The 14,607-nt window shown below is 43.5% G+C and overlaps 1 protein-coding gene across 2 annotated transcripts; it reads right to left on the reverse strand.

Moving 5' to 3' along the window:
- Nucleotides 1-1,176: 1,176 nt before the first annotated feature.
- Nucleotides 1,177-5,275, reverse strand: LOC105009266 (granzyme A-like). 2 transcript variants are annotated; one of them, XM_020052958.3, is made up of 5 exons: nucleotides 3,942-5,275; nucleotides 2,526-2,679; nucleotides 2,091-2,226; nucleotides 1,713-1,988; nucleotides 1,177-1,577 (listed from the first exon to the last, which is right to left on the reverse strand). In XM_020052958.3, exons 1-5 carry the CDS (start codon nucleotides 3,985-3,987, stop codon nucleotides 1,431-1,433), a joined length of 759 nt encoding a protein of 252 aa, XP_019908517.1. In that variant the 5' UTR covers nucleotides 3,988-5,275; the 3' UTR covers nucleotides 1,177-1,430. The 2 variants fall into 2 exon arrangements, with proteins under 2 accessions (XP_019908517.1, XP_019908516.1); XM_020052957.1 differs by lacking the exon at nucleotides 3,942-5,275 and having other exon boundaries at nucleotides 2,526-3,066.
- Between the last annotated feature and the right edge of the window lie 9,332 nt (nucleotides 5,276-14,607).

Consider the following 14,607-nt stretch of genomic DNA (forward strand, 5'->3'; position numbering starts at 1 on the left):
TTTTAACATAAATTCATAATTTCAGTGTCATGAACCAAACTATTGAACATGAATTCATCACTTCAGTGTGATAAACCAAACTATTGATGACATAATTGATTGCAGAATGTGTGAATACTAGCATGAGAAACAGAACATGTTTTTATCATTTCATCAACCATAAGTCTTGGTCTGTGGGTTAGCTTACTGTCAGCTGGTGGACTATGGGGGCTGGTGGGTCGTTTTTGCTGATTCACTGGTTTATTGTGGCGGGGGGGCGGTGGTCTTCAGTTTCACAATGACTGAGAGCGTTTGGTTTTCCACTAAATACCCCCCTCATCTTGAGTTTCTGATGTCGTTGTTTCACAGTGAACTTGAGTTGCTTTGGTTAAACAGGAAGAGTGTGGCTTCTGAGATGAAAAGGGCATTTCTCACGGTGATAGTTTCATGTGTTTAAAGAAAACACTTCACTGTGTCTACACACGTGTCAGAGTTTGTAACTGCTCCTAAATCCACACAGGTTAAGTTGGCAACGGAACACCTTGAATATTGCCATAGGTAATTATTTAAGGGTGCTGTCCCATCATGTAAAAACAATTTTGTTTGGATTTTTGAGATACGTGTTTTGTTGAATGCTATGGAGTTACCTAATGCCATCTAGGCACTAAGCTGTCGTTCCTGGTTATGTTCTGCCGGGTCTGGTAAGGTGATGTTGATTCCAAACTTCTTCCATTTATGAATGATAGAGGCAGCTGTGTTCTTGGGGACCTTCAATGCTATAGATATTTCTTGGTAGCCTTCCCATGATCTGTGCCTCAACACAATCCTGTCTTGAAGCTCTACAGACAATTCTATTGACATCGTGGTTTGATTTTTGCTCTGACATTGCTGTGGGACCTTAAATACACCGGGTGTGGGTCTTTCCAAGAAAAATCGAAACAATCCCAATGATGATCAATGGGAACAGGATGCACCTGAACTCAATTTCAAGTTTCATAGGAACATTTCTGAATACTCATGTCAATTTGATGAGGGGATGGGCTCATTTTGAAACGATTTTGGCAAAACCCGCTACAGGTGCCACCAATGAATGAATGGGGAACTGGACGACTTCACAATCATTCCCAAACAACAAGAAAAACTGTAGATAAAAATAAAATCTGACCACCAGGAAGGCAAACGGGAAGGTGTGTGGCCACCTGAATGTTGGCGAGTTTATTTTGTTTAAGAGATTGCAAGGCATTTTGCATTTTCTGATAGCTTTTCAATTTCAGTAGTTTTACACTTTGCTACAAGTAGATGAAACATACTTTTCCAACACATAATCAACACAGGGCCTAATTAAACCCAGATTAGGACAGGATGAAAACCAGAAGGAACCAGAAAAAAATATATACAGCTGTTTTACTGAGAAAATGCAGAGAATTGATGAATGAATCCCTGTCAGGCAGTTATTTCCGTATTGTTTTCTTGATCCAGTCAAGGTATTTAGACACCATTGTATAAACTCCAGGCTTGGTCTTGATGCCACATTTTGAACCATTAGACACGACTCCTCGTAGCTTACCGCCGCACACCAAAGGACCCCCAGAGTCTCCCTGGAACACACCCAGGAACCACAGTCATAACAGGATATTAATCATTGACAAACAACACATAGACATCAATGCCAGCAGTGTGATAGATACTGGTAATGCACATGCATACACACATATATATAAACGCCCACATACTTGGCATGAGTCTTCCCTGGTCTTGCCTACAGAGCCGGCACACAGCATCTTATAGGTGATGATGGGGTCCATGTTGTAGTACTCTGGAGAGTTACACTTCCATCTGTCGATCACTGTGACATTGGCTGATTTTAGGACGTTGGACATGGCTTTGGCGTTGTTCTTGATGGAGCCCCATCCTGACACTGAACAGACGGTTCCTGCTGGGACGTCGTCCACTGAGTCGGGTAAAGGCAGGACATTCACTGCCTTACTAATTTTTATTTTCTTATCGAGCTGGAGGATGAAGAGCAGAAGAGAAGACTAAAGAAACCAGCTTCAGTGTTACATTTCCCCCTTTCTCTGTCAACTGTCCCTCTGATTCCTGTAGTAACTAACCTTCAGCAGCATGATGTCATTAACAGTGGAAATGTTGTCATAACAGGGATGAGGCACATTACTTTTGACTTTTCGGAACTGCCTGGTATCATTCTCCTCCTTGTCAATGGCGTGGACACCCAGCAACACCTTCATGCTTCATACAGAAACACCACTTAGACCAGTAATGACACATTCTTTAGACAGAAACACCTCCTCTTAGACCAGTAATGACACAGCATCTGAAGCACAATGCAACAATACAGCATTTTGAATTGAATTGCTACACTGTTAGTGACAGCATCTAAAAAAAAACAGCAGTGATATTGGACCTACTGAGGACAGTGATATTGGACCTACTGAGGACAGTAATATTGGACCTACTGAGGACAGTAATATTGGACCTACTGAGGACAGTGATAGTGGACCTACTGAGAACAGTGATAGGGGACCTACTGAGGACAGTGAGCAGAAGTCAGGACCCATTGCTGATGAATGAGGATCCCTCCACAACGTTTTTGTGTTTGTCCATCATTGCCCTCCAGCAGAGCCATGTAGGGGAGGGAGTGAGGTGTCACATCCACTCCACCAATGATCTCTGTACAGTCACCTATGAGCAGTAGAAAAATTACACCAACCTTAAACAAACAGGGGCCATATTCACAAAACATCTTAAGGCTAAAAGTAGCTCCTAACTTTCTGATTTAGGAGAAACACTCAAACAATGGCCATGTCAGTCCTAGCTTTAGGACTGCTAAATCTTTGGTCTAATAGTATTTTAGCGCTAAAACCAGCTCCTAACTCTGAAAAGTTAAGAGTAGTCAAGAGGACTCCTAAGGCACTCAGACCAAATTACAAACAATCCTTAAATGGTACTAAGCTTTGAAAAGGTGTCACCATAATCGCAAGGGTAGAAGAGCTAGTTAGGGATACAGTCACTTTACCAACAAACAGAAACAACTCAAAACACCAGAGTTTAAGGTTTTGAGTGACAACTCTATGCTTCTTGGCCACAGGGAAAATGCAACTATGCAGCACAGACAAAATGTGTGTATCTCATTAATTTGTCAGTAGAATATCACATCAAACAATAAATGCCCGCCCCAGACCCCATATCATGCGACAAAACATTCAGTTTCTTCATGACGTTCGGCAACTACAAAGAAACAAAGCAGACTTCATGACCATAGCTGGACCACCCTGTGTACTTGGTGCTGTAGATGGGACACATAATTGCGCAAATTATCGGACCATCAAAAGATGAACGGGCAGGGCCGGCCCTAGGCATAAGCAACATAAGTGGCCACTGCCAGGGGGCCCCAGACCGCTAGTGAGCCCCAGACCACTAGGGGATAGGGGGCACCCAAATTAAATTTTGCTTATGGCCCCCAAAAGGCTAGGGCTGGCACTGTGAAAGCGCATTTCTTGACGAGCGGCCAGACATGGATGACGCTGACAATTAGCTGAACATATCTTGACTAGTCAGTATGTCTTTTGAATATCTCTATTTCAATATGGCAACATGACACATCCTTCTACAGGATTGCAATGATGAATTCACTGACAGAGACCCCTCCCATATCAGCCAATCACTGTGGGCATAGAGAGTAAGCTGGCTCATGGAACACAACATCATCCGTAGCAACAGGGTCAACCCCGCCCTTTTTCTTAGTAATTTCTTTGATTTCTTCCCATTTCTTAGTAAAAGTTGGTCTTAGCAGCTTTGTGAATAGGCTTTGAAAGGAAGCTCTTGGCTAGGAACTTTTACTGCTATTTGGGAGTCTTGTGGTAAGATAAAATGTTTTGTGAATACAGTCCCAGAAATTATAAATTATCAAATCTATTTCAATGATAAACACACACACCACTTACCTGAGTGCAGACATAGAAGTAAAATAGCCGCTGTGAAGAGAATCATGGTAATTTATCTCAGATATAATTTATTTTTACCTAAGTACCTCAGAGTCAGATAAGTTGTGATGCTTCTGAGGGTTCTCTATTTATACTTGACATGGAGGATGTGGTCTGTGAACTGTGTGTTCCAGAAACACACACAACCTAACACACAGGGTATCTGACTCAGACAAAGTTGTATGTTGCATCTCCATTTCTTTTTCCGTTGACTCAGGAACCCTTTACAGTCCAGTTTTTCAAGAGCTTAAGAACAGACAAGAGAATATCCTACAGGGATTTCAATGAGGCCCTCTGATCAACTAGGTGGAGTTAATAAGTAAAGTCACAATTCTTAAGTAGAGAACTTAAATCACGATTGTGTTCCTTCCTTAATTTTGCAACGCCACAAAGGATAGGCCACTGAAATGTAATCGATTATAAAATGTAATGTGCCTCCCTTGGACTTAGGTTTACCGCAGCCGGGACATAGGCGTACCGCAGCCGGGGACACCAAAACCTGTGTGCCACAATGTGTGCGAAGTGTTGAATGTGCGCCCGTATAAGTATATATCTTTTTTTCTTTTATGTTATAAGGTGTGTGTTGAGGGCATATGACCAACGCTGTGGTTTCCTCTTCTCTAAAACACTGAACAGGCATGTTATTTGCACAGGACTTATTATGATTTAAAATGCGTATTTTGTAATGCTGTGAGACATCTGAGAGCAGTTTTGTATAGGCTAAATATTACAAAAGTATTTTTATATTCTTATGTTGTATTTTTGCATTTATTGTTTCATATGTTGGGATTTTATTTTATTGAGAAATGAAATTATTTCTGAGACGATGTTGGATCTGGCTGAGAGGGGCGTGTGTTGAGGGCATATGACAAACGCTGTGGTTCTATCTTCTCTAAAACACTGAACAGATTGCAGCAGCAATAAATGTCCTGTGCCAAAGCCCGAGTCTCCAGTCGTCTGCTTCACACGTTAGACACAATGCAGGTAAACGGTACTGAGGCCAGGCCGGTTACATTGGTGCCGTGACCCGGATCCATCGTGGATCAACACCAGCTTGATCACCAGCGGTTGCTGAATGCCATCGCAAGGTTTTCTTTTTTTGTTTGAGATTGCACTGAAGTGATTTTGTCACAGTTAAAAGAACATTTCATTGAAGTGACATCACTTGTATTGAGTGTTTTGTTTTTGTCCAAAAAAAATAAAACAAAAAATTATGTTGAGTATATTTGGTGATCTTAACTTCAGCAAGCTTGTTATGCTACTTGGATGACCTGCTCGTTTTCGTACCAACTGAAGAGGAGGCCTTACAGATCCTGGAGATTGTTTTCCAATGACTGCGAGACCACAATCTCAAGTTAAGTCCTAAGAAGTGCCATTTGATGGCCATATCATCGACGTCATATCCAAAATGTCCAAAACTAATCTCATGGAAAATAACGGATGTACGCCCTCGGTGCAGAAGATCAAATCCTTTTTGGGGATGATCTTCTACTATCAGCACTTTATCCCCAACTGCTCTTCCATCGCTAAACCACTCTTTGCTCTCACTGCCAGACAGAAGAGAATGTGACAAAGAACTTTTTTTTACGTCCACTGATCCTGTCAATTGATGCTTCCTTGGATGGGTTGAAACAGTCTTATCACAGATACCAGTTGGTGAGGGTAAGGCACGACCCATTGCTTTTGCAAGTAAGACCTTGAGCAGTTCACAAAAGAGGTATCCAGCACACAGGCTTGAGTTCTTGTGTTAAAGTGGAGTGTGTGTGAAAAGTTCAGTCATTGGTTGAAGGGCAACTCGTTCACAGTGTGGACAGACAACAATCCACTCACATATATAATGACCAAGCCCAAGCTTGATTCCTGCGAACAGTGCTGGGTCGCCAAGCTCGCTCCATACACCTTCAATTTGAAGCATATTGCAGGAACCAAGAACATAGTGGCAGACGCTCTCAGCCAGGACCTGTTCGCTAGGACAGTTGGTCAGAGGCTTATCACAGAGTGATGACAATCTACTCACTGAATCAGAGGAACTTGAGCAAGATGGAGTGCAAGATCTCTTTCGTCTGAAAGTACAGTGTCTCCAGGCAGAGAGATCATCACAAAAGCCTGCCAATAAATCTCATCCTCTCCCATTCTCATGTAAACGATTTGTGGAGGCCCTCCTTGATGATCATAACTGATGGGATACTGCCACAGATTGTCAGCTCAGCTAGTCCAATCGGCTCAGCACCTTGTACCACCAGGACAAGATCATGCCATTTCTCAGCCAGAAGAGGAGGCCCTCAAGGAGAGAGAAGATGGGTTTGGACACAGGGGCCTTGGTGCTTATCAAGCAGTGACAGAGGTTGAAGGTTCTGGATGGAGTGCTTTACCGGGTAACCAAAGATCCCTTAAGAACACAAAAGAGACCCCAGTTTGTATTACCAAGAAGTCTGGTAGAAAAAGCCCTGCAGGGTGTCCATGATTTAGCTGGACATCAGGGGCAGGCAAGAACAACTCAACTGATAAGACAACGGTTTTTTTGGCCCAAGATGGAGCATCATATCAAAGACAATGTCAAATGCTGTCAGAGGTGTATCCTGGCCAAGACACCTGATCCTTCCGCCAGAGCTTCCCTCGAAAGTATCAGGACCTTCGTTCCTATGGAGTTGGTGTGTTTGGATTTTTGGAGTGCAGAAGACTGCAAACAGCGTTCAGTTGATGTTCTCGTTCTAACAAATCACTTCACAAAGTTGGCCCATGCATTTCCATGCACACATTAAACGGCAAAGCAGGTTGCTAAAAGGATATGGGATAACGTCTTTTGTGTGTATGGATTTCCAGAGCGCATCCACACAGATCAAGGGGCTAATTTTGAGAGTGAACTCATTGCCGAACTGCTGAGGCTGTCAGGAGTCTCTAAGTCGCACACCACAGCATACCATCCAATGGGAAATGGAGGAACTGAGAGGTTCAATAGGACTCTGGGTAGTATGCATCGTTCATTGCCTTTGAGAGAGAAGGCCAAATGGCCCCAACAAATGCAAACTCTAACTTTTGCATATAAGGCAACTGTGCATGAGACAACTGGATATGCCCCTTTCCATCTTATGTTCGGCCGTGTACCGAGGCTCCCTGTCGATGTCTTGTTCAAACAGGTGTTGCAGGACCCTGTGGTTGTTGCCTATAGCAGCTATGTGAATACACTCATGGCCCACCTCCAAGAGGCAGCAGCTATTGCACAGGAACATGCCATCAAAGAGCAGCAAAAACCGGCCAGAGGTTACAATCGAAGAATCAAAGGAACTTACCTGAACAAAGGAGACAGAGTACTCCTCGCCAACAAAGGTGAGAGAGGAAAAACAGCTTGCAGACAAATGGGCGGCAACGGTGTATACTGTCATAGATAGAAACCCACAGACACACATATATACGTTGGAAGATGACTGGGGGAACACAAGAGTAGTACATCGCTATCTTATCCTCGATATCAGTTTCCTGCCCATTGAGTCTGTTGACGGAGGCATAACTGAAGCTCAGAGCTCTTTTGGTATTCAGAAGAGAAGTCTAACTCAGTGGATCTTGAGGAGGAGGATTTGGAGGATAGGACAAGTGCTTGGGTACTGAGTGGAATAGGAGATGCCGTCAGTCACAGATCTTGGGTAGGTGATGAAACAGAAGACACCCAGATGTGCCAGGAAGATGTTGAAGTCGAGAGTGGAGGGGCAAGTGACAATGTCAGTTAAACTCAGGACTCTCTCAAGCTTCAGACTGATGTACACGGTGCCTCAGATGGGGAAAGTCCAGTTGTAGTACCGACAGTTGACATAACTCAGACCCAAGACAACCGAGCACACAGACAATCAGACACACATGGTGTAGTCAAGACGCATACTGGTAGAGTTGTTAAGAGAGTCAACCGTCTGGTCGAGACAATGGTTCAGACGCCATTCAACTTCAGGGGATTGGCTAATTCCATCAATAAGAGATCACAGTCACTTTTGACCCTGTTTTAGATGGTTTTTTAAATTATTTTTTATTTTACTTAATTTTTTAAGCCTGTGATACTGATAATTGTGTGTTAAATGCTTATATGTACAATTTGGGACTAAGTAGGTCGGGTGGTTTAGTGTACAAGGCACCATACTGTTCAATGAGAGATTTGAGGCTTGATCACCCTTTTAATTTCTCTTAACCTGGTTAGCAGGTAGCTTTTACAGCTGAATATAAAGATTGTATTCTTTACGTGAACCCGTTTCAGTATTAACAGAATGTTAGTTGTCTCTATTGTAAATGTTTTATCCTGTTATTCGTGTGCGATCAGGATATTGGTGTAATTCAGGGGGGGTGAATGTAGCAGGTATGGAAAAGTGTTTGTATTCCACCAAATATCCCTCATTTTACTGTGCATTCATTTTTGTTTATTTGCTCCTTATTCAATTAAGGGATTGGTTATGTATTTTGCATGGATAATGCGCCCCCTGCTGGTCGTTTTGTGGAGGTACTGTTTTTTACCCGGCTTTCGTCAGACGATGTTGGATCTGGCCGAGAGCGGTAGGTACTTTGTGTAGCGCGAGACAGACGTATAAAATACGATGTTTAATGTGTGTTTAAGTGATTAAACAGGCTGATTGTTGTATAGATTTTTAGCAGTTGGACTGCTTCATTCTCTTCTGTGTATTTTTGTTTATTATTTAGCTCTGAGTGTTTTAGTGAGCTAGCTTACATGCTATGTTTTCACGGCATTCGCCATTTTGTGTTCTGCACTGCGCCTGTATTAGTATATATATTTTTTCCTTTATGTTATTAGGCGTGTGTTGAGGGCAAATGACCAACGCTGTGGTTTAGCATTCCTCCAACTATTTCGCTTATGTCATTTAGCTCTATCACTCAGATCCCTGATGTTTTTCTTTTTCCCTGCCCCAGTGTCCCTTTTCCACCTCTCACACTCACTTCTGAGATATATTTCTCGTTTCTCTGGGTCTGCATTCCTTCTTGCCCTGTACTCTCTTTGCTTCTGCTGTTGATGTTTTTGCCATTGTGATGTCTGAAAATATTGAACATAAAATAACATAAAATAGCAAGTATTATTTCCGACAGTTCAAATCAAAGTGTACAATTAATTCATCTACTAAGAGGTGTCAAACATTCAACCCTGTCACAATGATTCAACTCTGTTGTAATATAAAAATGTGACAGGGTTGAAGTTTTTGACTAAAAGTAGCCATAGCTTCATATTTGGATAGGACAGTAGCACCACGTGGCATTTAGGACATCATAACATTTTAATATTTTGCAACTACTGTTGAATATAACAGAGTTGAAATGTTGAGCCTAAACATCTCAGACCATGAAAACAATGAAATATAGGTAAGAAAATATATTGAGACTTCCCTTTCTAATCCATTATTTTAATAGCGGGTAAGTGGAAGGGCTGAGACAGAGTTGAAAAAAACTGGGGGACGTGTCAATATTGCAATTTCATAGATATTTAATGTATTTCTTAAAAAAACATGTTTGTAGTTCAAGTAGAAAAACATGATAATATTAGCAGCAAAACCTTCGTAACTTTTGGTATTTTTTTGTTTAATATTCAATTACAATTTTATGGTATTATCTGAAGACATGAAAATGTGTATGTTGTCTACTACTTAGACAACCTCCATCCATCCATCCATCTTCTTCCGCTTATCCGGGGCCGGGTCGCGGGGGCAGCAGTCTAAGCAGGGATGCCCAGACTTCCCTCTCCCCAGACACTTCCTCTAGCTCTTCCGGGGGGACACCGAGGCGTTCCCAGGCCAGCCGGGAGACATAGTCCCTCCAGCGTGTCCTAGGTCTTCCCCGGGGTCTCCTCCCGGTGGGACGGGACCGGAACACCTTCCCAGGAAGGCGTTCCGGAGGCATCCGAAAAAGATGCCCAAGCCACCTCAGCTGACCCCTCTCGATGTGGAGGAGCAGCGGCTCTACTCTGAGCTCCTCCCGGGTGACCGAGCTTCTCACCCCATCTCTAAGGGCCACCCTGCGGAGAAAGCTCATTTCGGCCGCCTGTATCCGGGATCTTGTCCTTTCGGTCATGACCCAAAGCTCATGACCATAGGTGAGAGTAGGAACGTAGATTGACTGGTAAATCGAGAGCTTCGCCTTGCGGCTCAGCTCTTTCTTCACCACGACAGACCGATACATCGACTGCATTACTGCAGAAGCTGCACCGATCCGTCTGTCAATCTCCCGTTCCATCCTTCCCTCACTCGTGAACAAGACCCCTAGATACTTAAACTCCTCCACTTGAGGCAGGCACTCTCCACCAACCTGAAGTGGGCAAGCCACCCTTTTCCGACTGAGGACCATGGCCTCGGATTTGGAGGCACTGATTTTCATCCCCACCGCTTCACACTCGGCTGCAAACCGTCCCAGCGCATGCTGAAGGTCCTGGTTAGAAGGGGCCAACACGACAACATCATCTGCAAAGAGCAGAGACGAAATTGTGTGGTCCCCAAACCTGACACCCTCCGGCCCCTGGCTGCGCCTAGAAATTCTGTCCATAAAAATTACGAACAGAACCGGTGACAAAGGGCAGCCCTGCCGGAGTCCAACATGCACTGGGAACAAGTCTGACTTACTGCCGGCAATGCGGACCAAGCTCCTGCTTCGGTTGTACAGGGACCTGACAGCCCTTAGCAAAGGACCCAGGACCCCATATTCCCCAAGCACCCTCCACAAGATGCCGCGAGGGACACAGTCGAATGCCTTCTCCAAATCCACAAAACACATGTGGATTGGTTGGGCAAACTCCCATGAACCCTCCAACACCCCGTAGAGGGTATAGAGCTGGTCCAGTGTTCCACGGCCCGGACGAAAACCACACTGTTCCTCCTGAATCCGAGGTTCTACTATCGGCCGTATTCTCCTCTCCAGTACCCTGGCATAGACTTTCCCGGGGAGGCTGAGAAGTGTGATCCCCCTATAGTTGGAACACACCCTCCGGTCCCCCTTCTTAAAAAGAGGGACCACCACCCCGGTCTGCCATCCCAGAGGCACTGTCCCCGACCGCCACGCGATGTTGCACAGGCGTGTCAACCAAGACAGCCCCACAACATCCAGAGACTTGAGGTACTCATCCACCCCCGGTGCCTTGCCACCGAGGAGTTTCTTGACCACCTCAGTGACTTCAGCCCGGGTGATGGACGAGTCCACCTCTGAGCCCTCATCCTCAATGGAAGAAGTGACAGCGGGATTGAGGAGATCCTCGAAGTATTCCTTTCACCGCCCGACGACATCCTCAGTTGAGGTCAACAGCTGCCCACCTCTACTGTAAACAGCGTTTTTATTAACCTAATTATCCCTCATCCTCACCTGTGCTCAAACCAGAAAAGGAACCAGACAAGCCGAGTTATGCCGGCCCACGATTAGAAGGGATACATTTTGGTGTTCCTGAGTGGATTCGTTCCGCGATTTTCTATTGTGTCTTTAACCTTTTCACGCGTGAGTTTCAAATATTCCTTACCGACCCCCCAGCGTGAGTTTTTTTGCACGTGACTTCGGTACTCTGCAGCATTTGAACTCACGCCAGCCTTTGAACAGTCACCTTGCTAGGTAAGGAACACTACATGCATTGCATTGCAAGCTTCTCTCGTTGACTCGAATTCTAAGAGCTACAAAAGTTGGTTGATTTATTACTGTAGCTAGCTAGAAAACGTCAGCTAACCGCTAGCAAACGTCAGCTGCCTGCTAGCTAACAAATCGTGACCAGTTATTCAATGCAGTGAAAATGAATAAACTATATAAAATGCATACAACGGGGAACGTAACTTCTAGAAAGTTTTTGCAATGGTTTTGATCGGTAGTAGTCGCTAATATAATTCGTTTTTGTGCATTAGTGTTGGCTGTCTGTTGGTACGTAACTAACACTTCTTGTCCCGATTTGAATGCTTTCTACCTGGTTAATATCATAGTATGGTCTTGAAACAATTACAATCAGGAAATATAGTTATAAACACTGTTTGAGCTAAATGTGAGTAAATAATAGCGCGGTTTTACCAGCCATTGTTACGTTACTTGTAGCTAGGTATGCTAATGGTGCGTTCTAAACATGACGTTCTAATCACACCAGTGTGATCGTACGCTCCAGGGACCACTCTAGATTGATCACACTGGTGTGATCGTACGCGCCAAAGGGTTAACTACTACGCTATTTAAACAATGGGCAGCATTGTATGTGATATGTGTGTAGAGATGTGGTATCAATCGAGCAACTACGAAAGGTACACCTGGCGTGCAGCGTTGAATGAACATTGCAAATTGTATGGCTTGGAATAACTTTTATTTGCAACCGATCTATATGGTATATATAAGTCACGCTGGGTTTACAAGCCTGAATTGCAAAACCAAAGCAGAAATCAGACAACAAAGCACAGCAGGACACCTGCAAGTTTGTTCATGTTTCTTTGGTAATGACGTTGACTCACGGAAGACAATAGATTCCCATTGAGGGGTCTTTATTCTGGCGAAACATTTGCTGAAACTCCACGAAACCTAAAACTAGTCCCTTGCATTAGCTGACATCCAAACCAACAACCGATATAACAGCATTGCTACAGTACATTCAACGCGTTCAATTATTAGATTACTGTACATGGCTAGCTAGCAGCTATCATGAAAAAAGTGACTCCAATCACTCCATGGGATAGGGTAAGGGTTAGCTGTTCATTCTTAAGAAAAGCTAACCCACTATGCTATGTGAACTACGCTATAAATTCAAGAGTAATATATTCACTGTCGGTGCAGTTCGTCCATCGCAATATAACACTAAACAGTTTTACTTTAGGCTTACTATAATGTAGCAGCTGCAGCTTGTAGCCACAAAGTTTTAGTATATCCTGAAGAAATGCTCATGCCTATTTTGTGTTGTCCGAGGATCGAACCCCGGACGACTACATGGAAGTCCACATCTCAAACCACTACGCTATTTAACAATGGGTAGTCAATCAGGCACTCAGTAAGAAACATTCGATTTCTGCAGTCTGGCAAAAAGTGAATTGACGTCATAATACTGCTAGCTACATAAGCTAGTTAATGTTGCTTCCAGAAACTTTTTCAGAACAAACATACAGGCTGTGAGGCCCACTGCCAGCTCGATCCCTCACCGGCCAACCAGACCACACCCTCCATCACCGGAATTTCTCCTACGCCTGTTGTCAACTGCACTTGTAATGTTCACTTGTGTGTATATAGCACTTTGTTTTCATTGTTTCGTTGTTAGGTATTGTTAGTTGTTGCTGCTCCACAGAGCCCTTATTTCGATTCTTTATCCCAAGCATTTGGTCATCTAACGGTTATAAACTTGACTCCCCATGACTACGTTCACTAGCCTATTCCTCTTGTGCCTTTGCCTGATTCATGGTCACCCTGATTTTGTCTTCAGCCTGTATTCTGACTACGTCACTTGGATTCTGCTTCTGTACCACTGACTTCATTCAAATATGTGCTCCGCACTTGAATCCACTCCTCCCTGAGGTTCATTACACACATCCACAAGTCCCCAGCAAACAGCAAAACAATTGAAGGCACGCGAAAATGCCAAACACTTGTCGATGCTACATTTGTTGGGCGCGTGACGGGAGCTTGCTTCAGATGGGCAAGTTATGTTTAAAGTACAGAGGCCAACAGAGTACAAGTACAGAGGCCAACAGAGTACAATTTGTTGAAGACTAACACTTCCCCGAGTTGGTTTGTTGGAAAGGAGAATAAAACACTAGGAGTCAGGGTGTCAGAGTCAGAGTACAAATACAGAGACCAACAGAGTACAAATACAGAGACCAACAGAGTACAAATGCAGAGGCCAACAGAGTACAAATACAGAGACCAACAGAGTACAAATACAGAGACCAACAGAGTACAAATGCAGAGGCCAACAGAGTACAAATACAGAGACCAACAGAGTACAAATACAGAGACCAACAGAGTACAAATAGTAACAGATAGTATTGTATGCACCATAATGTGACGGCGGTGAGTTTCTCTAAAGAAACAGAACCTAATGACAATACATTGTGTGTGTATAGTTTCAATAATAAGGATTAAACAAAGTTGTGGCGTTTTCTGTCTTAACTGTTTTCCTAGTGCTCAAGTCTTTGACCAAACAGAATTCATAATGAGATTAGAAGTTGACTACGTAATAAATATCCGACAGTGCACTCCTACTGTTATTGGTTGACTAGCGTGGGTTACTGAGATACGATAGTTGAGGTGTTGCAATCGCCATGACGATGGTGGCTTTCTGTTCTAGAAAAGAGTGCAATTATTGTTCGGTACAATCGATACCACCACACGTGTTAAATTAAGATCAGAATAATCTGTATACCAAATTGTACCGCATTGGAATCGAAGTATACATTTTTGTAACATCCTTAGTAGGAATGTGAGGAATTGTATTGAGAAGATTCTAAGACATGCTTTTTATTAAATATCAGAGGTGGGGGACTCGAGTCACATGACTTGACTCGAGTCTGACTCGAGTCACAATTTTCAGGACTTGTTGATTAAAGTATGAAAATGACTTGACTTGACTTTGACTTGAGAACAAGTTACTTGAGACTTGACTTGAAGTGGAAGACTCGACAATGACTTGAACTTATAATAAACAAACCGC

The sequence above is a fragment of the Esox lucius genome, chromosome 13 (genome assembly GCF_011004845.1).
Source record: "Esox lucius isolate fEsoLuc1 chromosome 13, fEsoLuc1.pri, whole genome shotgun sequence".
Classification (NCBI taxonomy): Eukaryota; Metazoa; Chordata; class Actinopteri; order Esociformes; family Esocidae; genus Esox; species Esox lucius.